Genomic DNA, 27,866 nt, shown 5'->3' with positions numbered 1-27,866 from the left:
ACAACTTGTGAAATGACAATTTTCATGTTTTAGCATGGATTTCACATTTTAATTGGATTATTCTAACCCAGGACTGCCATACTCGGGTCCTGAATCTCATCCCATCTCATTTTCTAAAGCGCTTTATTCTCACTAGGGTCGCGAGGGGTGCTGGAGGCTAACCCAGCTGACTTTGGGCCAGAAGCGGGGCACACCCTGAATCGGTGGCCAGCCAATTGCAGAGTACAAGGATACAAACAACCATTCACACGCACACTCATACCTGGGGGCAATTTAGAATATCCATTCAGTCGACCCAGAGAAAACCCACGCAGGCCTGGGAAGAGCATGCAAACACCACACAGGTGGACCAACCTGGATTTGAACGCAGGTCACCCACTGTAAGGCCGATCCGCTAACCACTCGCCCCACTAGCTACTATTCGACTTTATTTAGCAAGGAACATGATGGGTATGAAAGGGCTATGCCAAAGAGCGTCCGCTCCGCTCGTTTGCGTTGTCTGTGTGCGTGCGCGTTGCGGAGCGCCTCCTGATTGGTCGAGCTGCTTAGCAGGGGCGCGGCCGGCCGCGGACCCCAAGCGAACGTGGGCACCGGTCGGCTTTCGGCTTCACTTCTCACGCCGTTGACGGCCGCATCGACATGACGAGAAGAACATCCGTCAAGGGGCACGTCGTGTCTCGGCATTGAAAGATCACTTCGATGTTTGCCGAAGAGGACCATTACTCCGCGGAACCAAAATGATCCTCGCTATTTTTCTTTCTACGTCGACGACACGCCTGTTCTCTCTGGGATTGAAACGCACTTGAAGCTGCCCACGTTGACGCCCACAAAAAAAGAATCAGGGGAATGCGAGCCACGCGTGGCCGTTCGAATCCCACATTTGACAGTAATTAACCGGCTAATTTGCCTTAAACTGGCTTCCCTGACGATGAGGAGCACGAGGATGGGGCTGGTGATGAGGATGAGGATGATGATGATGAGGATGGTGCCACCCCGCCATTAGCATCCGCTAAAAGCTCTTCTTTTTGCCGAGGTGAGTTTTAATGTTGCGAACAGTGCTTATTATTTCCCCCGATTCCTTACCTGTTTAAATGGAGGCAGTTAGGGGGACAAAATGCCCCGTTTCGAAAGAGAAATGTCTATAACAGGGTGGCGACAAAAAGTGTTTAGCGTTCTATATAACGTCACTTCTTTGCCCATGTCATCCAAGATGCTTTTGCCTGTCACTATACCTAAAAGGCAGGGAACAAAGTGTGTTTCTAGTAGATATCATATCACACAGAATAGAATGCGATCGACCAGGCCTCCCAGTTAAAATGGAATGGATGTCTTGTCAAGAAAAGTTTCAACTTTTAATTGTAAAATCTTTGTATGACATCCTTGAACTCTTATTTTAAAACTTTTATTGACCTGCAATTTTTATGCACATTTCCTTTAGGTTTTTGTGTTATTTCTCATATATTTTGTCTAAGCAACATTTAAAAAAAATATTATTTTGCAATCATCTATTTTGAAGCAATCAGCCAAAGACACCAAGTTGAATTTGCCATACTGACTCATAGTTAATCATGCCATTACGTATATTGTAAACCGCTGCTTTGTACACTCACACGAAGGCAGCAACAACATTGTTTACAATCCAGTTGCATATCCTAATAAAATACTAATCTCAGGTGTCATCACAAGCTTCCAAATTGCAAAGCCCTTTATGTGTCCTTTTAAGTTAGTCAAAGCGAATGCCTGTGTTACATCATTTTACCAAAAACACTTCTTAATTTTTAAAAATCTTGATCGGATATATGCTAATGTTAATTGGATGAAAGCGGCAAAATTGATTGGTGATTAACACCCCTTATTGCTGCCACAAATGGATACACGTTATTGGTAGAATGACATTTTATTATTTCCCATGGCGCATGTAATAATTCACATGAGATTGTGGTTGGGAATTACTACTACAAATAGTCTTTGCTTCATTATCCTGTTTTATTATTGTTTAGAGATAAGTACAGGGAACATATTGTTTCTAAAAGTATTCTGTGTACATTTCTTTTACAGATTGTGTAATTGAATCTAATCTCATGCCAGCCTTTTTGCAAGTGTGGACTGGCAACCTGCGTGAACGAGCGAAAGCTGTTGGTGTTTGTCTGTGCTGGGCGTCGTCGGCATGGCAAGTGTGACATGCCAACCTAAGTGACAGCAGTCTCCAATCGACATGGAGCACGACGCTCATCTAAAAATGAATGAGAGGCTGCCGCCAGTTTCGCAGCATGAACTGCAAATAAACGCGTGTGACGGCGAACGCCTCGCCGGGTTGACGGCGAGAGGTGGCAGCGACCCATCTTCCACTTACCCGAAGATTACACGGCATAGGTTCATCAGGAGAAGCCTGTGGTTCTCCGACACGGATGAGCAGGCTTCAGAGGCGTCGGAAGGGGATCGTACGCAAGCGCTAGCGGGCGGGAAGCGAGGTACAAGTGGAGGTGTACCGGAGGACGTGGGCGCTGAGAGTCAAGGTGCGCCAAAAGATGACGTGGAAGAAAGCGCCAGAGGTGATACGGAAAAGGCAAAGAGCAGCAGAGATGGACCGAATGCCACGTGTGCTGAAGGTGCTAAAAGCACCATCAAGGCAGCTAGTGAGGAGACGGAGGAAGAGGCGGGGATGAAGGCAGTGTCCACCTCCCCGGGGGGACGCTTCCTCAAATTTGACATCGAGCTTGGGAGGGGCTCCTTTAAGACCGTCTACAAAGGCCTGGATACTGAAACCTGGGTGGAGGTAGCCTGGTGTGAGCTGCAGGTAAACTACACCAAACAGTTCAATGCAGTTTGTGTTGTGCTAGCATTCCAGAGCCAGTTAGAATCAACATTTATTATTATTATTATTGCCAACTTCCACCATATGGCTTCCAGAATGAATCTTTCCCTATTTAGATCAGTGGTGGCGAACACGTGGCTCTCGGGCTGCATGCGGCTCCAGGCCAAAGTGTATGTGACTCTTTGCTTGTTAACAGTGGCTCTTTGCCTCGTTTCATGTTTTTCCCTTAAAATCCCTCAAATTAGGGCCCATCAAAAACAATTAAATTATTTTTAAAATAATATACCAGATTTTTTTTATATACTTTTTCTGATATAAGGTGTGGGTTTTTGACTAACATTTTGAGATTTTGGCTCTTTGTGCCCGAGTTGTTCGCCACCCCTGATTTAGATAATATATTTATTGGTTAGAAACATTGTTTAATAACAAAAAAAATGTTCAGATTATTTTCTTTGTGCATCTTAACAGTGAATACATGTCCTGATTTCTGTAGTCCTCAATATTTTGATAATTTTCTGACCAATGTTGCAGGTAAAGGTATCGCTAGTTATGGAAAAGTCATTATTTTAATGATATTCAGTAGTCAAACTGAAAAAACATCATTGTTTTTAGGAAATAATCATCAACGTAGAATTTTATGGCTGCAATACGTTCCAAAAGAGCTGGGACAGGGGCATGTTTGCTACTGTGTTACATCACCTTTTCTTTAAACAACATTCAATCAATGTTTGGTTTGAACAGCAGGCTGGGCAGTCTCTTGATTTTTGTTGATTAGTATAAATCAATTTTTCCAAAACTGTCTAGAATGCACGAGAAATTCTCCTACTCTTTTAGTCTATGTTTCAAAACTATAAACTAACAATTATTTCAATACTAGTAGGAGGCGCAAGCTGGGTTGTCATGGCTTTTTTCGTTTCTACCGAGAAACTTTTAAGGGGCCTTCGTAAGCATGACCTGGCCCTGTCCTGTGCTCAGAATTGCTGCTTTTTCAACATTCTGCCTCATATTCTGAGTACAAGCTACATCTCCCAAAATATCAGCATTATATCTCATACATAGACTTTCTTTTCTAATCACACGTATTCCATCTCCTGAATAAGGACGTCAAATGCCATAACAAAACTATTAAATGCTGGAAGAGATTCTAAAAATATTAATGACTGGGATCAGGCTCAGATTAAGACAAATCTTTGGATTTGAAGGTGCTTTGTGTGTACCAATTACCAAAGGACTAATAACTGGGACGAAATAGGTCACTACTGTTGTTTTTAGCACAAGTGTTTAAGCAGTACACTATGGCAGTGTTTCCCAACCAGTGTGCCGTGAGCAATGGTCAGGTCTCATACAATGTAATATTCACGCCATAGTATCTTGAAACTTTGCTGACACTTTTTTTTCTGTCTAATTGACCATCTTTTTCTTGTTTTGTTGTATGGATACGCACAGCTTCAAGGTTACAGTCGGGTGACGGTTGCAATGCTATACATAGATGACATCTAGTTCTGGTTTTGTGATTGCCATGCTGGTCTTGATATCAAGGAGGTGATATTTCTTTTCATATTGCTTACCATAGATTTTACTAGTTGCCAAACAGACCAGGCCAATTCAAACTTTACTATCCTGTCAAAGTGCATTGATTTTGGGGAAAGAAGCTCCTGAGCATGAGATATAGGAATGGCTATTCCTTTTACAGCAACTATTTCTCAAACGTCCCTCCAATAAGTTTTCAATAGGACTTCTATATCCATACTTGTCAACCTCAACATTTTTCCCGTGTTGTTATACGTTATACCTTTCAAAATGTCCGTGACATATAACAACTTTTGCACGGGAAGAAAAGTTTTAAGACGTATGTTTTTTGTAAAACCGATCTCGTCTTCTCCATTTAACTGGTAGCAGATGAAAACATCATCGTCGATTGCTAATGTTGTCATGTTTTGAGGATTATATGCCCACGCGCGTCAGTCACTTCCACCTTTTCACTATATGAATATAGCGCGTCAGCAAGCAATGTACCCAGACAGTCAAGTTGTCACTGACATACAGCTACATCTACAGAATCTTGAATTTTGTCCACTTTGGAAAATATTTTGGACTTTGAAGTGTGCCCTATCTGAGTAAATATGTGCTGCGTTGCATCTGTACAATTTATTATCACTTTAGGGGAATTGCAATCATTAAGGGGACCAATTGACCGAGGTTGAAAGGTATGCATTTCTTATACAAGAATGATAGCACCTTTCTATCCATCCTTGATGTGTATGCCACCAAAAAGTAAGGAAGTGAAGTAGAAAAAGTCGCTATTCCAAACCCCAACATGTAAATGTGAGGGAAAATTGGTAATGCGGCTTCTTTCATGTCTGTATGTCTGATAATATTCACAAAGGCACCAGTAAAGAAAGCGATCATCATGGCCGTGGCACACAAATGAAAAGGCCCAATTGGATTTGCCCAATTTGACACTTGAACAGCTCAGACCACGTGGGAGCGTCTGGAATCTGTCATGCCGACGACGCTCAAGCAAAGACGGAAAAGCAGATTACATTTGTTGGCAAAGCAAAAATCACTTAAACTATTGAGTGCCTTGTCGCAATCCGCAATTATGTTTCACAATCCTCTGTGAATTCTAGGATTTTCTTCCATAATCTCATTTCAGCAATGCAGTTTGTTGCTTCATGGCCAAGTTATGAAGTCATGGGTCTTTTATTTACTTTTGTTAAGCACTCTTTGTCATTTTCAAACTATTCAGAGACCCATGTGAAACAGTCCCTGGTCTACCTTTGTGTTGCACCTCAATGAAAAGTAGATCATCAGAGCAGATGGCTTAAATTGCCACCCTTGGTATCGCAGCACCACAGCTATTCATCGCTAATTATATTTTGCGTGCGCGTGTCTGTTTACATGTTAAGAACATCACCACCAGCTGTCGTCATGTCACGGCTTCTGCCTCTTGCTCGGACCAATATTGCTTTTTTGAACTCCTGAAGCCTGGCAGCTCAATAATAATAAATGTCTAAACAGCAGAAACACTTGCCTACTTATAGTTGACTGCTCTAAGCAGAATTCTGCTTTTACTCCCAGCATTCTTGTGATCTTATTATAGAGAGACTTGAGTTTGGACTATTTTCTTTAACTCTTGCTCTTTGTTTGAGAATTTTTACTTATAAATTGAAACCCATTCGATTTTTTTGATTGCCTTATTGAACACGCACACACTTTAAAAATGACTTGAAAGAGGTAAAAAAAACAAAAACAAATCTACTCCTATTGTTTAATCTCTATTCAAATCAACCCACAGCATGTTGAGACAATTATAGATTTTTTATCTCTCCCTAAGAAACGAGCCATTTTCCTTGTAAAAAATATCACGTTTTATTTGTTGAACACTAACAAAAACATACAATAAATATTGCCACTTTAAACAGTTCAAGTATCAATTTATCCTTATATTCACATTTTGCACTAAAGCTATTTTTGCATTTTTGTCGTGATCTGATTTATGCCATAATTAATACCGTATACTTAAAATTCTTTTTGAACAAAGCAAATGATTCTTGCCTTTTCACTTCAGCTTTTTTACTCACTCAACAAATAACAGCTGTCAGAAGCGCACATTCAATTTTTACCCCTTAACGCATAACTTTCAAATTTCAAACCGTCTGGTCCTGTGGAAAAGTGGGTTAATTCGTATAAAATTCATCTAATGTAAACTGGAGGAATTTGGTAACACTAGTGGATTGTGAATTATCCGAGTTACAAGTTCTGACGAATGATTTGTCTTGTGCGTCGTCAGTGCATATCGATTTAGCGTGAATTCTCATTCACTCCGGATAAACTCCAGAAATTGGACAAGGGTACTCCTGAAATGGGATTAACAGAGGTTGGCAGTTCTGCATTTTGACTGAAGGAGGAAAAAACAACTTGATTGGCATTGTCCACTCGAGTCACATTTGTGTCTGGCTCAACCGTTTTTATCTATTTGTTTGTTTTGTAACACGGACTCATCAGATCTGATGTGCGTCAAGTCACCTTAGAGGAGAAATTGTCTTTGAGGCGTTTCCCATGGGGTTCTTTGTCCTGTTTGGAAAAAGTCAGAGAGCGACCTCTATCTTTGGAGTGTCTAGCCATTCTCTGCCTACCTGTGGTTTCTGATTTATTTAAAAGCCTCACTGTGTGCTGTGAAAGGACACCAATGGCCACGTGTGTGTGTGCATGTAGGGACTATAATTGGGATTCACACTGTGGGGGGTTTGGGGAACAAAAGAACTGGTGCAAGATGGCTGCGGAGATGTCGAGAGGGAGGAGGAGGCCAAAGCGGTAGTTTGGCTCCCTGTGCTGTAATCTGTGCACTGTACCTCCTATTTGGATTTGTGAAGGCCGAGTGCCTGGGGGCCACCCTGCCCCCTTTCCTGCCCCAGTCTGGGTAGATCCAGCCTGCATTCCGTTGCTCAGTTTGCCCCAGTAGTTTTCTGCAGAGGTGAATTATTCATGACTTTCAGAGGATGCAAGGGAAAAACCCCACCCCCGATGAGGCAAGCCACGTTGAAGCACACCACACTACCAACCGTCTTAGCGCAGATGATGATTCACTGTTGGTTTTAAGTTTTTATATCTATCTGACCTTCCGCTCTATTGTGTTGCTTGTGTGTAAATGATCGAAAATGTCGTCGCTTACAGTCCATATCTGTGTGATGGGGGAGTAGGGGGTGTAGAGGGGGGCCGGCGTTCGTTACGTAAGTGGTCACTGGCACGGAGGGAACAAATTGCAGTAAAGCAACACTCGTACGCCTCGCAGGCATTTGGTCGGAGTGCAGCAACCATGAGAATCCCTCCTGCCCTCGTGTGGGGAGGGGTTGTTGCCCACCCAGAAGGGAGTGGTCGATCAGAGGTGGGTGTACAGAGGCGCATGGATTGCGGCGATGGGGGGAGGGAGCTCAAGGTGGAGGATGAGATGGCAAGATATTGAAGGAAATGAAGAAAGATGTAATCGATGACAGCTAGCCTCGCTCTGCAGTATCGAGAGGGTGTGACCACCGTTGGGATGAATACAACACCTTTCAATAAAAAAAGTGCACACGTTCATCTGCAGCATACCTTTTGATAGTGAATTTACTGGTTGTAGTTGTAGTGCAGAGTGGTAGACTGAGCATTTTGAAATGACTTGATGTGATTTTTTAAAAAATGTCTATCTTATTTTTTTTCTGTGCTCTGCACCAAAATAAGATCACATTAAAGGACTATTATAATACATTGGAAAAAGCAAGGTGACATCTTAACAACTTTGTGGAATTTTCTCATACACATAAGTAACATAGAAGGAGAACTTCAGTAAAATCCTGCATAGCACTTCAATTGAAGAAAAGATATAAACAACATCCAGGCCTGGGCGAAATGACCTTAAGTACTTGAAATACATTTAGTGGATTTACCTTGATAAATTTGACTCTTTCACAACTTGAAAATCTAAATAATTCCATAAAATGCAAAATCACTGTTTCTTGTCGATGTATGCATTTACCAACTCTCAATTTGACATATTTAACAATTATACGTTCACTGCAAGTTATTTCTTTGATTTTCTGAAATACTTTTCTCGTTCCATTTGCTGCCCATAAAGCAAAAATATTTCTAGGTACTTATATTTATACTAAATATCATTTACAAACTGTATATAATGATTTGAAAGATTTTTAGTGGTTATTTTGGGGATGTATCTCACCAGTGGGACACATTTTTACCCGTATCTCGAGTTGCTCGTATGTCAGGGTGCTCGTATGTCGAGGTACCACTAAGTCTTTACGGGTGATGCCAATACTGATTGCTGATGCGCAATTGTTTAAAAGTTAAAATTCATCACTATTGTTTCTTTGACTTTTGCCTCAGGATCGTAAACTGTCAAAAATGGAACGCCAACGCTTCAAGGAAGAGGCTGAGATGTTAAAAGGTCTCCAGCATCCAAACATAGTCCGTTTTTATGACTTTTGGGAGTGTCCACTCAAAGGAAAAAAGTGCATTGTTTTGGTCACGGAGCTAATGACATCGGGGACTCTCAAAACGTGAGTAATGATGAAAACTCGAGCTTCAACTTGAACTTGAACATGAATGCGCTCCCTTTCTCTTGTCCAGCTATCTGAAGCGTTTCAAGGTAATGAAGCCCAAGGTGTTGAGAAGCTGGTGCCGGCAGATCCTCAAAGGCCTTCACTTTCTCCACACCAGAACTCCTCCCATCATCCACAGGGACCTCAAGTGCGATAACATTTTCATCACTGGCCCAACAGGCTCTGTCAAGATTGGTGATTTAGGGCTGGCCACCCTAAAGGCTGCGTCTTTTGCAAAGAGCGTCATCGGTAATGTGACGAGGTCTTTATCTTTGTTTTTCCATGCTGAAAAAAGCAGAGAAGCATATTAAAGACATGTTCCTACACTTCTATCTCCAGGGACTCCAGAATTTATGGCTCCCGAGATGTATGAGGAGCACTACGACGAAGCTGTGGATGTCTATGCCTTTGGCATGTGTATGCTTGAAATGGCCACTTCAGAATATCCTTATTCAGAATGTCAGAATGCTGCACAGATTTACCGAAAAGTCACAAGTGTGAGTTCAATTTTGGGAAATATTTTTAAATACTGCATTATAAAAGAATTAGCTGTTGTTCGTTTAAAAAAAATGCTTTATAAGCCACTTTTTATGATCTTTGTAATACGTATCTAAAATAAATCACAATGAGGTATTTTCCTAAACATGCATACTCAACTACGCTATATACTTATTTTTTTTCTGCGTATTAATTTATATGGACTCTCCACCAACTAGTCCCTAGTATGCAAATAGGGAAAAAAACATAGAATTATCAGTGGTCTAACTGAAGTGAAGTTATGATTTTATATAGAGAATGTTGTACGAGTGTTAGTTTTGTAATTCCTGAACATAGTATTGTTCAACATGTTCTGTTTGCTGTCACGTTTGTTTTAGGGAGTCAAACCTGCCAGTTACAATAAAGTCGTGGATCCTGAAATTAAAGAGATTATTGGCGAGTGCATCTGCCAAAAGAGGGAAGAGCGGTAAGCAGTCCTCGTGCTATTGTATACCTGATCATGTTATCTAAATATGCTTGGTGTTTACCTGTTTTTTTACAAAGCAGAAAAAAGTGCCCGTCTGAAAGAATGCTAATCCAGGCTAATATTGCAATTCATCAGCTGTTCTCTATATCATTAAAGTGGCATATACCTAATTAAGTAGATTTTCATTCGGCTGATTATTATTATTATTGTTTTCCGTACACCATTGTGTATTGTATGACACAATTGGGTGGCTTAACTTACATAATAGATCGCAATTTACTGCATTCAGTAAATTATACAGTGTTTAGTTCCAGTGTTTAATAGATATTTAAAGTGTTTTATAATTTTGAATGCCATTTTACCACAGTTGCGTGAGTTAAAAGTGGCCACAATGTCATTTTTCAAATTATTCTAGTTGGGTAATTTTCTTTCCCTTTCTGTTACATCTAAATTCCTCAGTAACATGCTGCTGACTGACTCAAATTTGAATATTCAGTGTTGAACTCTCTTGCAGAATGCACAGTGCAGCCATTTGTGATCAAGTGTTAATGTCATTATCCCTTCAATTAGCTACGGCATCAAGGACCTCCTGAATCACGCCTTCTTTGCGGAGGACACGGGGGTGAGGGTCGAGCTCGCTGAGGAAGATGATGGGCAAAAGACCTCAATCGCCCTGAAACTCTGGGTGGAGGACCACAAGAAATTGAAAGGGAAATATAAGGAGAGTGGAGCCATTGAATTCACATTTGACCTGGAGAAGGAAGTCCCTGAGGTGGTGGCGCAAGAGATGGTACGTGGAATGTGCCAAATTTAAGCTCAGAATTAAAAAATGGATTTCCATTTCCTGTGGAATCAAAGTCAAAACTCAGTATCAATCAAATGACGAAAAAGTTCAATTAAATCACGGGGTTATCAACAATACAATACAAAACAATACAATAAAAGTCACCATCACCCACTTATTTTTAATACAGTATCAACATTTTTGGCTTTATTTATTTTGTGCTTTTCAGAGCACTTAGCAATAGCGAAAGCAAAACTTCACAGTCTGGCTTTTCCTTCCTATCAGGTGGAGTCTGGATTCTTCCATGAAAGTGATGTGAAGACTGTAGGAAAATCACTTCGGGACCGTGTGGCCTTGATCAAATGGAGAAGAGAGAGAACAGTGCTGGCTAGCTCTCAAATGGATGCCGGACATGGGTCCCACATGGTAACTTCTCAGAGCGTGACTTCTCAGGAGGCGCACGCAGGACGGCCCTCTCTGCTAGAGCAGCCAGCAGATGTGGAGCATCAAAATCAGCAACGTACACCGCCGGCCAGTCTCACTTCAGTGACATGTAAGCATGTTTTTGTAATAAGGATAAGACCTACTCTAGGTCCTCTACATGTAAAGAGTCTAGAGAATGTAGCTGCCATCATGCCCAGGCATTCTCCTGTCCCCTGATTATTTTATTTATTCATACCAGTAAACGTTAACCTCTATATGATGAAATTGTTGTTTCTATCTGTAGCAGACGGCACTTTTGACAGTGGCAAGGGCTCAACTGTGTACTCGGATTCTCACAGCAGCCAGCAGAGCGTCCTCTATCAGTCCTTACTGGAGCCCATCACTATGGCAGTACAGCAGGTTTGTATTTGAAATGTACAGACATGCGATGTATCAAACCGGCTAACAGGTTCAGTAGCTAAAACCCTTCTTATCAATGCTCTACCTATGAGACATTCATTTATTTTCTTATTTTATTTTCCTCAGTTTTTAAAAATGCAACCAAAATTGATCTTGTCTGATCTTTTCACATTCCTCTTTCAAGGTTCCTTCTGACAATTGGGATGCTTTAAGGCAACCTTTGACTGTCTTTGGAATATTTATTTTGCCCTTTTTTGTGGTGTATTGCAGATTTCCACTTAAAGTTCACTTCAGTTCTGTCTGATTTAGATATACAGGTCTTGGTTTTATGCTGATATGAGTTATAGTTTAGAAAAAAAATGTGGAAAGAAGTAGTTTGTTACAGTAGAGTGAGGCTAGTTGATGACACTGCACAAGGCGTCACGCTTAGTTGCCTTAGAAACAGATCTATGGCCTGAAATGAAAACTCCCATTATGCACTTGAAGGACACTTCACTGCTTGGTTGTAAGAGAGGAATAGGAACAATAATTGTAGCCAAGTTCCAAGAATGCATAAGTGAATTTCATCTGGTGGCAAGTATTCTTCTCCCATCTGTGTGGATTTTCAAGATGTTTTTTCTTTGTGTGACCTTGTAATTGAGATTAACATTAATTTTAACTGTTGGGTTGCTTCTCACCCAGTACCAACCAAACAAACCTTTTCAGACAGATCGACCTCCCTCCTGTGAAAAAGGTGAAGTATGCAGCCCAGAACCAGCTATTCACTATGGAATTGTTGAGCGCAGAGGAAGTGCTCCTGTTATTGACACTTACAACGTTGACCCTATACATCAACACAGTGCCTTGAAACTCTCTGTGCGATCTGTCAGTTCTGATCCTGTTGAGATAGAAAACCAATGGGAACATTGTTCAGATGAGAGACTTGCTCAGCCACTGTTATCGGACACCATCAGAGACAAATGTGTCACCCCAATTCCTGAAGCCGTCAAAGCAAATATGATGAGGGGCCGAAGACACTCTGACATTAGCGGACTCCCAAGTCTAACATCTCATCATAGCAACTACCGCCGGGGAGGATTTCGCCACCTTGCTCCTGAAGGGCAGCTTAAAGGTTCAAGTGATTGTTCAGAACTCCTGCGGCAACTGCAGACGTCCCTGTTAAATATAATCAATCAAAATGGAGGAACAAGCCGTGCAGCATACGCCCAACATTCCACCATGCAATCCTCAGTTTCCCACTCCAATCCCTTCGCTGCGCAACATGGCAACCATAAAACAAGTGTTTATTTGCGGGAGGAAAAGGAAGCCCCATGTGTCTATGAGGATAGAACCCTCGCAAGGGAGAAGTGCATTCTACGGTCTCTGGGAGCGGTAGGTCGAAATTGTAGCCTAAATGATTTCAACCTCTCTACATAGAGGGTGGGTCTTCTGTCTGTTTCTGGCTTCCTGGCTAGGCTCCCACATCTGACATAATCTTCAAAATGATTAATTTGCTAAAAATGGCTTGTTTTTCCTTTTCTAACAGCCAATCCCCAGGTTCTGATTCCTTAACACACAATCACCCTGCTGATTAACTATCACCACTTCTCTGTAGAATTGACACAGATTCTGGCGACTTTTTGGCTCACCCCTGCTCTCAATTCGCTTTTAGATTTTGTCTAGATCACCCTTCATTCACCTGCTTGTTTTGGTTGTACACTATGAATCTATTAATGTAATTAAAAAATGACCAGAACAATCAAATCTTTCTTGGTTTTGTCTCTTTAGGCCAGTTCCGTGGGTCACCAGACTCAAGCGCCAGAACTCATGTCTCAACAATATCTACAGCCTGGCCAGAGTTACCCTGCTCCTCCATACCCATGCCAACCCAACGTTACACTACAAAGTCAGGCTACTTCATGCTCAGTCAACACCCATCTTGCAGCCAGTGGTTGTTACCCTACTCCCAGTATTTCAGCAGTACCTGGCCGACAACATATTACGCAGTGTTGCCAGATGCAAGGTCAGCAACAACAACATGCGATCTCGGTCCAACAACAGACTTATACTGTGCCATCTTATCAACCGTCAGTGCAAACTGAACCAAGTTGCCCTGTTGCCCACTGTCAAATGATGCAGCCTTCTACTGGTGCTTCATTGCTTCCATCTGGGGTCGAATGGCCCAATCAACAAACTGGATCGTTTCTTAATAGCCAGCAGATGCTTGGTAATCAAGCCCACCAACTGAACCCAATGCAGAATTGTCAAGGGACACAAAATGGGGTGCAGGCGTGCACTCAAACACAATTCCCAATTGTACACCAACAAATATCACAGCCTCCTCTCCATTCCAATAGTCTTCAGTGTGCCGGGCCAGCTTCTCAGCAGCAAAGCCACCACCTGGGGAAAATGGCTCTTCCACAATCCAGTCAGGATGTGCCCCAGTTTGTAGTCCAGCAGGACCAGTCAAATCAACAATATTCTACAACTAGTGTAGCTGATACCTCCTTTACACATTCTGCCATCAATGCTATTCCTGCTCAGGGTCATTATCTGTCCGGGCAGTCATCTGCGACACCACAGACCTATGCAGGACTTCCCCAGGTTAGTACTCCAAGCCAATTGGTCACCTCACAACATAGCCAAGCAACACAAATAACTACAAAGGTCAACTTTGTACCTCTTTTCTACCCTCTAAAGCACTGAATTACTGAATACTATTGTAATCCAAACACTTCCATTGTGTAGTGATAAAATAACATGATATTCTATCATAATACTTGATGATGCAAAGGACAGTGTGAAGTGGAAAATGTTGATTTTGCTGTGGCGGCCCCTAATGGGATAAGCCCAGACTAGTAGTAGTACTGTATCACTGATGCAAATCAAAATCCCACAAAGAAGAACATTATGATTTTAAATTAACAACAACCTAACTGTAGAAATGTCTATGAAGTACTGCATAAATGTAATTAAGCCTTCTCTCACAGTCATCATGTTGGTTTTATTCACATTCCACAGCCTGTGTCATTGGTTGGACCAGAGGGGTTGAACCAGGGGCCGAATCCTCCTCAGCCAGTGTGCAATTTTCCAACCCAGCCAATGTGTGGCCAGCAGCCACTCCTGGAAACCGATGTACAGAAGCAGCTTCAACCACTTCAGCTTTCGACCGCATTGCCACCACCGGTACTACAGTCCTCGCAGGTATTTTGCCCTTTAATACTTCTGTTTGAAGTTATTTCTTGGAGTCAGCACACTTAATCTTGAGACCTAAAGGGAAAAAAAGTTACAACAAGATGTAAACATGGACTAAGTATGAACGTAATAATGATGGAACCTTGGCTTTCTGAAAATGAGGGGAATTTTCTCCCCCCAAAATATAACATTTCAACCTACATGGCCAGGTGTTCTTTAATTGGAACTGAACACAAAATCGCGACTTCTTCAGACAATTTGATTTTCTTCCTACCATTGTTTTTGCTTTTCCTTGACTTTTCTTCACAGTACCCCACTGTCCAGGTGATGGCAGCTGTTACTGACTGCGAACCCCCCCCCCCCCCCCCCCCTCACACTGCCCATCATTCTTCAGCTTCTCTGAACCACATCTTCCTTTTCCCTCACCACAATTTCCCCATGACACCTTCTCTGTCTCCACTTTCCCCAAATCAATTTGAAAATGTGTTCGTTCCATTCGTCCCGCTGTTGCTTAAACCTCCGCCTTCACCTGTTCTTCGTATCACACCACTACACGCAAATGATCAGGTCACTGTGGCTCTGAAAAAGGTTGTCCGAGATGATGCCTTTTTTTTCCAGAGCCCTCATTTGTGTCACCTCCGAGCACACATCCCATATACACACCCAACCACAAATGGCAGCACTCTCACGCAGGTAAATATGACGACTTGGACTTTATGCTGAACATCACCATGTAGGTGTGACCTGAGAAGTACGATATTTGAATTAGGAAAAAAAAGTTTCAATTTAAATTGGTTTATTTATTTACATTGAGACACATTCTTACAAACTTATTTGACTATCTTTCATATGTAATGTATCAATTGTACAGTGTTACACAGTCCTGAATGTCTTTGTTTTGCTTTTACAAACAGATGCCTCAGAACATGATGATGGCCAGTCATGCTGGCCTTGTCCAGATGACTCTTATCGCACAAACCCCACACTTCTCCACATCTGCACCGAACAGTTCAGACCAGAGCACCCTTGCCACTGCAGGCCAGTGTGAAAAGAAGGAAATTCAGGTTCCGTCTCTTCAACTCGCCGAATCTCATAGGGCATCTAGTGGATTAGCAAGTTCCAATTTGACGCAGCAGAATTTCAATGCTGTCACTGGAGACACATGTCCAACTGAGGCAAACACTGAGGTAAATGTTTTCCCTTCTGTTTTAATGGAAGACTTCATATATGGTCTCCACTAACTTTACCAATAATTTTGTATTGTCAATCAAATGTTAAATGCTGTGGTCTGGCCAATGAAATTTTTACAATGTGAAAATCCCATTTGTTGATTGCGGATGGACTATAAAATCCGTAAAGCACCATAATCCACCTGATGGTGTAAGCTGTGCAAAATTGGAGTCTATTGTTAAGATTCATAACGTTCCCCAAGTGGGACGTTCATTAGACATTAAGGCAATCTGCAAGAACAGTCCCTTACCATTTTCTAGTGTTAATGTAATTACTAAGACTAGTAAAAGCCAGAAAAAGTCAGCTCGCATAGTTTTTTTCCTGTAAAATAGTAGGTTTATTTATGCCTTTTCCGGATCGTGTCTTGTCCGTAGGATCAAGCTACAGAAAAACACACTGGTGGTCAAAGCTATGACAGGTATCAATCTCTTTCTTCTACTGATGATTGCTGCCCACATGGCACTTTTTTTTAATTCAATAAAAACAACGAAGCTATTTGACAAAAAAAATGTAATAGTAATAAACCAAAGTATTGTCTTTTCCCCCTCTTAAACTCAGTGTCAACTCTGATGCCACATCAGGGAAAGAGATGAGCGATGGCTGTGATGGTCCCCATGCAAGTAAATGCCAGAGTAAAATCCGCAAACACCATCGCAGGTCGACGCGCACTCGGTGTCGCCAAGAAAAAACGAGCAGGCCAAAGCTCAGTATGCTAAATGTGGGTTGCCAAAATATTTTCACACAGTGATGTATCATGTTCACAATAATTGCAGCAGGGTTTCTTCTGATTTTAGGTTTGTAACACCGGGGACAAGATGGTAGAGTGCCAATTGGAAACACACAACCAAAAAATGGTCACATTCAAATTCGACCTGGATGGCGATGCGCCTGAAGAGATTGCTACTTACATGGTACAAAGTAACCTGCCGCCACATAGTGCATGTGCCATAGAAAGGTGTGCGGTGTTAGGTTTTGATGTATTTATTCATATCAACCATCAGGAGTGTGGACCCAGTCTGAAAAGCAGAGAGTCAGACAAAGTAGGAGAGCGGATGCAAAATAAAGAATCTTAATCGTTAAAAAGAGTATTGATGGGACAATGGTAATTCAAGGAGTGTATTGACACATTACACAAAAGGATTTGGATCTATATTGACACTGCGGTGGTTATTCAAGGCTGCAGTATTTCTGAAATACTGCTCGGTGAACAAAATGAAAATGAGCAAACTCAAAACCTAACTAATAATACTAGTCTTAAAATTGTATCCCACCATTGTGTAATGCTCAAAGTTAATTTTCTCAAGTCTTGAGTTCAGTTGTTTTTAAGGTTTTGTGGGGTGGCATGAATGGAGACAAAATGTTCTAAAGTATGCTTTTTCAGGGTATTACCTTTTACCAACCATGTCCTCAGGTGGAGAATGATTTCATCCTACACTTGGAAAAAGAAGTCTTCATTGAACAGCTCAAGGACATCGTAGACAAAGCTGAGGACTTGCTGAGTGAGGATACAGAGGCAGAGAAAAATTCTGACCAGGCAAGCAGTCCCACAAGTGAAGGAGTTGGCACAGTGGTTGCTGAGGTGAGAAAGACACTCCTACTGCATATGCAGCAATAAATAAAAGGGCATAATTAGTAGGATGATCGATTTAGATGGGTGCAATTAAGCTGAAATGGCCCTAAATATCTTTGTGTGTGTGTGTATTGGGTGTGAACAGCACACTTTCTTCAGTGTATATTCTTCAATCAGCCATCTTTGTTTTAAATCAATGTAATCATCAAAATCTGATGATCTATCTTTGTTCTTCTAACCCTTTTTCTTTTCTTCAGGGAATTAAGTCATGTCCCCCAAGCAGTCCACAATTAGTCTACCAACAAAATGGTAAGTAGCATTGTTGCTCCTGGTGCAGTAATTTGAGCCACAATAACATGGAGAATTGTGGATCCTGAAATTCCCCTTTTCAGATGAAACATAACTTTAGCTTTTTAGCCCAAAATGTGGTACTTGGATGACTGATAAAACTGTGGCCCCAACTGTGTCTTTTCCTTTATTAAGCTAAAATGCAGAGTTAAACTCTATAACTTATTGAGTGTTTATTCTAATTTTATGAATTATATTTTCATATATATCATTGTTTCCTTTTGCAGTACTTCACACTGGCAAGCGTTGGTTCATCATCTGTCCAGTGGCTGATCGGGGTATGACACATAAACATGCATAACCAGACACTGTCCATGAACAAATCGAGCGTTTTAAAGAAGCAATATGTAATATTGTTAGCCAAATATAGTACTGTAACCACAATAAAAGTTTTGAAGTAGAAGATGTCCCCTTTTGCTTTGAGCTGCCAGACACGTGCTTGGCATTGGAAAATAATACTGAGTTATCATACCCATGGCTGTAGTACAAGTACAAGATCCTTCCCATCACAAGCCACATTTTTTCTTATGGTTTTGATATTTATACATCTGTGCTACTCCACGTCTATGTGAAAGCGCCCCAATTAATTATGCATATTTTCCTGTCAGTTTACCCCCTCAAAGTTTATAATGTATTCGTGTGAATGCATATATTTTTTAGGGTAAGCTCAAATGCTAAACATCTGACTTTGACATTTTTCAGAATGCGAAAAGTCCACCTCACTGTCACTCAAAGCCAACAGCACTACGCCTGCAGTGTCGAGCGCGCTTCAGTCTGTCTCCTTGCAAAGTTCCCTTCCAGACCACAAGGCCAGCATGGTTCATGGTTTTTTGGATGATTGTGTCATCCAAGAACAGAGTAAAGTTGTAGGCCGAAAGGAGAGCCTTTCCGTTGAAGAAACTTGCATTTCTGCTGCGTCAATCGTGAGTGACATCCCATGCTGTGCTTTCGCACCCCCGGTTTCATTGGACGTGAATTCTGCCAACCAAGCAGAGGTCACGTTAACCAGCCATCCAGATCAGAAGCCCAGTCCCACCGGAGAAGGCCCCTCCCACCGAGCCACTCAGCAGTCAGTGGTCCTCCAGCAACCCCACCCGGCACCGATACTGCCGGTGTCACTCCCTTCCCAACCTCAGAGTCCGGCGCATCAGACATCTGTTCCTCAAGTGGGCAGTGGGGGCCCGGGGGATTCGGACGGCGAGGGGCCACGCCGTGTAGAGTTTGCCGATCGCACCATCAAGACGTTAGACAAGAAGTTGAGAAATCTTTTGTATCAGGAGCACACTCCCTGTCAGCCGTGTGGTGCCACATCTGAACCTCATGCATCTGCCGCGGAAGCGTCTGGCGCCCTGTCTGTCTCGGACGGCCATAGCAGCGAGGGACCGTTGACCAAGAAACAGGAAGAGCCCCTGGTAAAGCCAAACACATGCATGTGCTTGCATACATTGGGTCACCCCTATTATAACTACCTTTTTTTCCCCTTCAGTGCTGAGTCCTAGTAGCAAGCTATATTTTGGTGTTCCATATATAGATGCTAAGTTAAGCTTTTCTAACTCGTGCAAAGAGCTTTGGTGAATATAGTGGGCACAGCTATTCATGGAAGGGAGCAGAAAGGCCTGATGGCAAAACACCTGTAAAATTTGGCCCATTAAAATGCATTGGAAAAATATGAAATCGTCACCCACTCCCAAAAAAGTGATGCTAGTATATCGATACTAGGCATTTCTCACCGCAAACATGGTGGTCCACTGTAATTGATTTTTGTGAACATGGACAGCAGCAAAACAATGGCGCCCACTACAATAGTCAAGAAAATGTTGTAGCTGTGCTCAGTCTCAGATTGAATTGCGTCTGTACTTATGTGGCAAAGCTCATTGAAAAATCTTGAATCTTATTTTTTTTTTTTCAGATGCAGTCCACTGCACCAATTTGTGTTGAGAAAAAAAGCAACAGTCACAGCACTTTCTCTAGTTGTCCTCAAGGGTCACAAAGTGCTGATAAAAATAACAAGGGCTGTCTTCCTGCGGGCACATCGTCAACTGATCTCGAAAGTACATGCATATCCCGACCCCTCTGCAATAACCGCTTCTCTGCACCGCCAAACTTCTACCAGGCTACCCCCACGTCTAGCCCAGATATGACACCCCACCATTTGCCCCGTGCTGTCACCATTAGCTCCTCGACTGGCCACCCTTACTATCGCTCGTCAGCCCAACGCTCAGACTCGGCAGATGAGGATAGCGTAGGCAGGGCTCTTCCGGCCGCCCGCCCCGATCACCTCACTCGATCCGAGCACGCTGGAAGCCACCTCGTCAAGAGGGCGGTGGCTTTCCTGAAGCGATCGGGTCGGAGTAAAAGCGAGCAAAGTTCAGATTCGCCGAGCCGACGGACATTGGAGATGAATGGCCACGCTCCTTCACCTTCGATGGGACACACGCCGACTTCTTACATCAGCAGTGACAATGACTCTGAATTTGAGGACGCAGACATGAGGAAAGAACTTCAAAAGCTGAGAGAAAAGTAGGATCGCCCACACACAAATGCTCCAAAATTGGCCAGTGATTGTTTTGTTTTTGTAACTGCATGGCAGTTAAACACAATTTATTGGCAAATACTTTTAATTTAAATGTCTAGGGAAGAAACTAAATACACTTGACCAAAAAAAACAGTTTGATGTGCATTTTTTAAACTGAACTGAAGGAAAATCTGCTAATTATGCAACTCCTTTTTCTACGTTTGGGTAGGCACATGAAGGAGATTTCAGAATTACAAGCTTTCCAGAGGAGTGAAATTGAGCGCGTGTACCGAGAGGTGGGGAAATCTTTGCCTCCCAATGTGGGCCTACTTCACGCTGCCCCTCCCTGCGGCGGCCGCCGACGGAGGGCCAGCAAGCACAAAGTCAAAGCTGGAAAATTGCTCAATCCCATGGTGCAGCAGCTAAAAAGTAATCTCAGCACCACCACAGTGGAGAGAAAAGGTGTGTTTCAAGATTCTATTGACATTGACAATGATATAATCTCACCATTACAATTTCGACTGTTCATTTCTTCACACTTCCTTGCTTGTTTTTGGACCAAGTTGAGAGTTCTGGCAGTTCATCGGGATCCCCCGCTAAAAGTTCGGCCATGTCTGACTGCTCGGCCCGCTTCAGCGGCAGCTCCAGCTCCAACAATCAGAGTAGCGCAACCCCAGAACAGGTCCATACCCAGCAGCCATGTTCCATGAAATGCTCATTGTCCTCGGATAACATCTACGCTGGCCAGCACAATGATGGGTTGACCAACTTGACAGGCCGAGGTACACATCACACACACACACACACACACGAGAGCAGTTGACAAATGTTGGTCAGTCCACACTTACCGTTTAAGCGCTGCTTGTTGTTTTGTATGTATTGAGACCACATTTCATCTACCTTGACTTAAACGAGTTCACGTACATTTTCAAGTGCTTTATTCATGTTATTTGTGACAGATTGCAATCACGACTTTGATACGAAAATAATTTGGATTGTGTGACAGCTCAAACATCTAAACCAGGGGTCTCAAATCTGGGGTCTTATTCTGCCCCATGGGGACAGCCTGTGCGCCATTGCCTTTTCAGTTACGTCTTTGTCAAGAAGTTATCTTAAGTCCCTTGAATGAGATGTAATTACAATGAGAGGCCATATCAAAGGAAATGACAGTTTATCATGGCACTGAGTCTTTGGCAAAAGTGCCACACAAAGTTTGACGACCAACGTAGCCCAATTTCAGGTAAAATGGGAGAGAAAAGAACACTGTGACCGCAATGTGGATTATATGAGCAGAAAAAGTGGTATTATTAAACAAAAATTAAAAAGCAGGATTTTATGTCCTTAGTAAACGACGAGACATGCTGAGAAAAGTGTAAAATGGGAGAGAAGGAAGCAAATGTGTGTTGTTGCATTTCTTCACACTTGTAAAGTATTCCCCAGCGGTTCTTGGCATACTGTATAACACACTTGTATGATTGAGACTCTTGGGGATGTGTTCAACCTATTTCTTGTTGTGTTTGTTCCTCCCGTTCATCGCTATTGTTGAATCCTTGTTGGCGTCAAGCACTTCATCTCTGTACTTTTACCCTTTTTCAAAGTGTTTCTTCTCTTCTTCCCTCTTATATTTATTTTTCCAGGCTGGACGGTTTACCACCAAACGTCAGAGAGAGTCACCTATAAATCTAGTAGCAAACCACGCACTAGATTCCTCAGTGGACCTGTGTCTCTGTCCATCTGTTTGTATTTGTTCTTTTCTATTCTCCCACTCTTTCATGATGTCCACAATCCTAATTTAATCTGCCACACTGCCACCAACTGTCATTTCATGAAATAATGACTTTGCTAAACCCTCATCTGACAATGACCGACCATCCATCCCCAAACTGTACACCCATTTTATTTTGGTCTTTTTACCACAGGAGTAATGTGAGAATATGGTGTTTACTTAAAACGCTTTTAAATGATTCTACAGTGTAAACCCCATGCTGCCGGAAAATGTTTCCTTTTCATATCCATGTTGTCTAAAATGGCGGTTGCTACAATAATCTTAACGAGGCTCAATAGAAAATTGTTCTTGCAAGCGCTCTGCCTTTCAAAGAGTCGACAAACCGTGTATATGTCAAATTTTAACTAGGTCACAGATACATTTGGACTTAGTTTGTTATGCAATGGACTAAATTGGTTGTCTGGGGACTTTGCAGTGAGATGATGACAGTTTTGAGATTCATTCTTTTGCACTTAACTCGTCAAAGCTGTCTAAGTGGACCAAAAGAACCGAAAATGGCAATTGAAGAGTAGAAAATGCAATTTGCACAGGGATGCTGAGCTCGTGACTTTGGAAAAATATTGCATGCCTCTTGTAAAATACATATATATGAAATAAAAACTCAAGATTATTTGAGGGTATCAGTATAACTTGACCACTAACCAGCCTTGCCTGCTAAACAGTCATTGGCAACTTGGGTCAACAACATGAATGAGAAGAAAACATTTGTAGGTCCTGCACGTGGACATGGAAGCCCAGGACAGCATTGACATTGAAATTGGTTTTAAACATATCATTATCCCAGTCATTAATTTCTCTCAGAACCACTGATACATTCATAAGAACTATTCTACTCTTAACCGAGCAACCTTTACACCATATATGCAATGCTTCTGGCTTGAAAACAAATCAGCAAGTCCACAAATGCAATGAGACCGTATCTCTCCAAACATGGGATTTTGCTTCTGTCTTAAAAAGAAAAAGTCCCATAGTGTTCATTTATTTAGCAACTTTAACTTAAGCAATTTCAACTCGATAGCCAATCCATTAGCCCCCCATTTATGTGTTGAGGACAGTCATTTAATTGACAGACCACTCACAAAATAAAAGTAGTTTGAACGCTTAATCCCACGTAACACTGATGGTTAGCTTGTATCACACTGCATGACATATTTTCAGGATTTCAACAGAATTGGACTTAATGTCATTATTACAAGTTACTTTGAGGTATTCCATCATCATGTGAGCACCCGTGTCAGCCCCTCCGGTTCACCATTCTCTCTGCCGCTCATGTTTGGACGGAAAAGATATGCATGATGCAATTAGACAAAAAGGCAGCACATGGCAATACTTTGGAGCAACACATTTGTTGCTCCAAAGCAAGGGCTGTATCATTTACTATTTATTTTTTCTATTCTTTTGTTTAGCACTTTGCTGAACTGCATGCTTTTTTCTCCTTAAAATAGTACAGATATTTATATTCTTTTTCTGTTGGGCCAGTTGAATAGGCGTCACACTGTCAAAATGCTCGTTCAATCCAGTCTTCCAGTCAGATGGGATCGTTGCAAATTCCCACTGAAAGTGTCGACGTCGTTGTTGTGTTTTTTTTTTATTCAAACTGAAAAAGCACCAAAACCTAAGATGAAGCAAATCCACACAAATACAAAAACGAAGCCCTTCCTTCCAGTCTTCTATCCTGATTTGAATCCTCTCCTCTTTTTGTCCTCCATAGCTGAATGTGCACATTCTTGTTGTCTTCGGCCTAACTATTTTGTCTTTTGCTGTTTTACTTCTTTATAGGGTCCACTCTGAAACGACTATGTCTAGGCAAAGAGCGCAGTAGTAGTAACTATCTCATTTACTCTTTACAGTCTTTTCTTCCCTTTCTAATGTTTTTATCCTTCTCGTGTGTTACTTTGTGCATGTCTCTTTTAATTTTTACAGCACTTGAAAATGTGATCGTAGTTTGTGCTCCTGAGACTTATCATTTTACTTCCATTTCTTTTGCATGTTAGTGGTCTTTATTGTTTGACTTTGTCATGGCTTGTTTTTCACCAATGTTACACTTGTGTATGACAGTCCTTTGGCTGCTATGTTGGCAAAAATAGAAATTTACAGTGGTTCTTTCATTTGGGATGACTACAGTTAGGTTCATAAATATTAGGGCAAGGACCCAATTTTATTCTTCAGGGCTCTGAATGAGACCACTATGGATTTGAGAGATGGAACAATGTGTGCTAAAGTAATGACAACACATTGTAAAGTGCCTCACATTTTTTATCTTATCCATCTCTTGGACTTTTCAGTCCATTTCTGCTCAAAATGCTTACAATGGTAATAGTAATTTATACCAGGGCTTTCCGAATCATTTTTTCCTGTGGACACCAATCTATATATATTTTTTATTTTAATAAGAAACCTTAAGTCAAGGCACAAAATGATGTGGCACAGTCAAACTGGCCCTTGCTCTTGAGTTTAACACATGCTGAAGTATAAAACTCTTATCATTTTCAATTCTGGGGCAAGTGTCAACATTTTGTATTCAATTAAATCTAAGTTGAAGATGTTTCTAAAATCTTGGTATTCTGTTTTTTTCTATCCATTCTTGATTGGAATTGTGGTTGTGTATTGAAGCAGCCTGAAAATGTGCTAGACATGAGCCAGGTGATTGTTGTCTGGGTTTTGAGTGTTTTTTTTAATTTATTTTTCTAATCAAACCTCTGTGTCCTTTTTCAGGGTCATCTTTGCACACCACCACAGCTCAGATGCCGCCCTCCGCAGCCGCAGCTGCATCTTTGTCGCCGTCTCCCCAACCGATTGGTAGGGTGGCTCAGGTTCAGAGCAACAACAGCAACAATAAGAAAAACACGTTTACCGAGGATCTGCACAAGTTGGTGGACGATTGGGCAAAGGAAACGAAGGCATCGACTGCCTATCAGCCACCACCGTCCTTGAACCAAATCAAAGAGCAGAAGCGCTTGCAGGACCTGGAAAGCAAAGTCCAGTTCTCTCCGCAAGCAACCTCTCAAAAGGTACTTACTTAGGGATCCAGGTAAACCTGACACAATGATTACTTTACCGAATTTTCGTAAAAAGATATTTTGCATTAGTTTTGTCGGCTAGGCCAACAGATTTATTTGTCTGCGATTAATTCCATACCACACATAGCATTCATCATTTGTAAGCCAATTACTGTATATTCTCTGTATATTAGCCGCCTCTGCGTATAAGCCGAAGCCTTAAAATTGCCTTAAAATTGTTGGTTTGGCTTCAATCGCATCCAACTTATGACAGGACCAGTTTTCCTGATACAGAAACAATGTAGTAACTATTTCCAAGGACGGACGACAACAGGTATAAACTTTATATGAAAGACTGTCACTCAAAATATTTAAGTGTGAGAATCGGATATTTTTTTTTTTAGACCTGATAATGGAGAAAATGATCCAAATAACCAAAAATTACTGCTTCTAAGTGCAGCCCTGTTCGGATGTTTATTATACCCCCACACACATAAACACTGATCGACTAAAGCATTTGATTATGGGAATAGATTGACTCAAATAGTACGTGTAAATAAATGAGATTTTTATCGTGACAGGCCTCAATCCAGGTATTTTATTTTGTAGGATGAATCCAATGAAAACCTCAATGTGACTGGGTTTAACTTTGAGTCACTTCCCTTTTAGATGAACTCAGTCTGGTCATCTCTGTCCCTCCCTCAGCAGCCGAGTATGCCAAGTGGCCCTCTAGCAGGCCAACCTGGATACCTTCTGCCGGCCAGCACCTACGCAGGGACAGCTCCCGCCCAGCGGTGCCCGGGCCTGCCAAATGCCATTCCTGGTGGTGCCAAAGCTGGAATCCAAGCCCATGAGACCGAGAAAGGCTCACCCCCAAACTCCACCAGGACTTCCTAATCTGGGAAAAGATTTAGCGCTAATTGTGAGCTGGAAGGCAAGCTTGATGCTCTTCAAACCAAACCGCTACACACACGCGTGTGTGCATGTCACTTGTGAGGAGTGAAGACTTTCATGCTTTCTGACAAAATGTACTTACTTTCATCTGTGCACTTTACATTTGTTTGGGTACACTTAAGACACCACAGTGGAATTCAAATACCAGTGGCTTGAGTTTCAGAAATAATACAGTATTAACGTCGACGGAATGTAGTGCCTTGAATCTTCAACTTTTTCATGCAAGTCATCTTTATTTTTTATTTATTTCACTTGGGTGAAGTCTTTAGTTTCATGCAGCGAGCTACACTCCCCCATTTGATTTTCATTGTAGCACACAGCAAATAATCTTGTTCAGATCATTAAATAACAGTCAAGTCTCCTCCCTATGACAGTATTACCTTGTAATGAAAATCAAAGCACTGTTGCCTTGTAAAAGAAAAGCAAGTTAGTGATAAGAAAAGGAAATAATACATCAGCAGATAACAGCCCCCCCTTGAAGGTGGAATTGTATTACCGGACCCGTTTTCCCCAAATGAAGTAGAAAATGACGCGATACACTGCAGCACAATATGGGCCAAATTGTAATGTTGTGGCCAGATGATGAATGTGGCTCCCAGGTTGGCTTATGCTAGGAATGTAGCCATTAACTCAGGTTTCACTGCCTTTGAGGGGAATAAATGTCCATATTCAAGTCAAAGTAATATTTCACTACTACCCTCCCAGGTTCAAATTGTCTGGACATCCATTGCTGTCAATGGCACTGAAAGAAGCTCATTTACTACCAGCCTTCATGGTTTAAATGACAGTCAATTAATTAATATGAAGGCTGGAGGCATTTAAGTGCAATTGAATCCAAGCACGGAACCACGTTATCCCGTTTAATACAAGTTGGATTTATTTGACGTTTGGATTGTTTATTCTTTTTTTTTTTTTTTTTTTAATGCTGTTGCGTAAAATTTTATTGACGGAACCAGATGTTACCAAATAGCAAAAGTGTTGTTGCCTTTTTTGTGTCGTATCAAGCTTTTATTCCCTCATCTATTGCAAATGAGTTTGATGCCATGGGAGATTTGCACAAAATATACACTCCCATTCTTGTACTTTATGTTCAGCTTTTGTGCGTACTCTACTGTACTTTTTCTTCTTCAGAATCACCTTTTTTTTCTCCCCTGCCAAAAGTTGACTTGTTGTGGGGTCATGCCCTCCGCCAAACATTTAAACGCTTTCAGGACACACATCTTCCCAAGCTGTGAATTGTACAGAACGCTATAGTGTACATTTTGTTCACTTTTTTGTGCGCATTGTTGCTTTTGATGTATAGTAGCTATCAATTCGCTTTGAATTGGACTTTTCTAGTACTTAATGCAGAATCCTCTTCTTGGGGGAAATATTTGCAGTTGTAAGAGATTTCTGTTCTCTGGCATTTCTATTTGGCCTGTTTTTTGTTTTGTTTTTGATTGTTGTGAGCAGAGGATGGGTACCAATTCAGGTTGTGGCGAGATCAAAAGGCTAGCGTTTGCCCTCCCTGCATGTCTCCGGACAACAAATGTTCCCAATCACAATATGCTCCCATTTTGCTGGGATAAGCGGCGATACTTGGGCCTGTCACGCTATATCACTCACTCTACCTGCTGCACTGTTTGACCTTGTTGAGAAATAAATATTTTCAGTCTGATGAAGTCTGATTTTCCATTCATTTGATGATTGATGATTCTTTGCACTCTATTTTTTTGGGGATACAAAGTACTGTGAGGCGTTAACCACTCAACCACCGGGCCGCCCTTATTTAGGTACATTGATGAGC

General features: G+C 41.7%; 1 protein-coding gene across 6 annotated transcripts; it reads left to right on the top strand.

The window, feature by feature from the left end:
* Positions 1–539: 539 nt before the first annotated feature.
* On the top strand, positions 540–27,737 carry LOC144211782 (serine/threonine-protein kinase WNK2). Of its 6 annotated transcripts, none has more exons than XM_077740454.1 (26): positions 540–1,033; positions 2,059–2,797; positions 8,699–8,871; positions 8,942–9,162; positions 9,253–9,410; positions 9,789–9,877; positions 10,448–10,667; positions 10,947–11,214; positions 11,392–11,504; positions 13,272–14,087; positions 14,505–14,687; positions 15,593–15,865; positions 16,283–16,326; positions 16,467–16,626; positions 16,703–16,819; positions 17,320–17,487; positions 17,736–17,787; positions 18,054–18,104; positions 18,529–19,238; positions 19,736–20,346; positions 20,571–20,803; positions 20,905–21,123; positions 21,979–22,077; positions 23,907–23,951; positions 24,843–25,138; positions 25,796–27,737. In XM_077740454.1, the coding sequence occupies exons 2-26, from the start codon at positions 2,216–2,218 to the stop codon at positions 26,021–26,023; spliced, it is 6,129 nt and encodes a 2,042-aa protein (XP_077596580.1). In that variant the 5' UTR covers positions 540–1,033; positions 2,059–2,215; the 3' UTR covers positions 26,024–27,737. The 6 variants fall into 6 exon arrangements, with proteins under 6 accessions (XP_077596580.1, XP_077598166.1, XP_077595762.1 ...); XM_077742040.1 differs by having other exon boundaries at positions 11,389–11,504; positions 25,835–27,737; XM_077739636.1 differs by having other exon boundaries at positions 11,389–11,504.
* The last annotated feature ends 129 nt before the right edge of the window (positions 27,738–27,866 follow it).

This window comes from Stigmatopora nigra, chromosome 1 (assembly GCF_051989575.1).
Source record: "Stigmatopora nigra isolate UIUO_SnigA chromosome 1, RoL_Snig_1.1, whole genome shotgun sequence".
NCBI lineage: Eukaryota > Metazoa > Chordata > Actinopteri > Syngnathiformes > Syngnathidae > Stigmatopora > Stigmatopora nigra.
The sequence above is the reverse complement of the archived record's forward strand: the minus strand, read 5'-3'. Positions and strand labels throughout refer to the sequence as shown.

Coding starts and splice junctions, on each gene's coding strand:
- LOC144211782 (XM_077739636.1), top strand. CDS start 2,216: ATGGAGCACGACGCTCATCTAAAAATGAATGAGAGGCTGCCGCCAGTT. Junction 9,163..9,252: donor TTTTGCAAAGAGCGTCATCG/GTAATGTGACGA, acceptor TTCTATCTCCAG/GGACTCCAGAATTTATGGCT. Junction 22,078..23,906: donor ACCTGTGTCTCTGTCCATCT/GTTTGTATTTGT, acceptor ACTTCTTTATAG/GGTCCACTCTGAAACGACTA.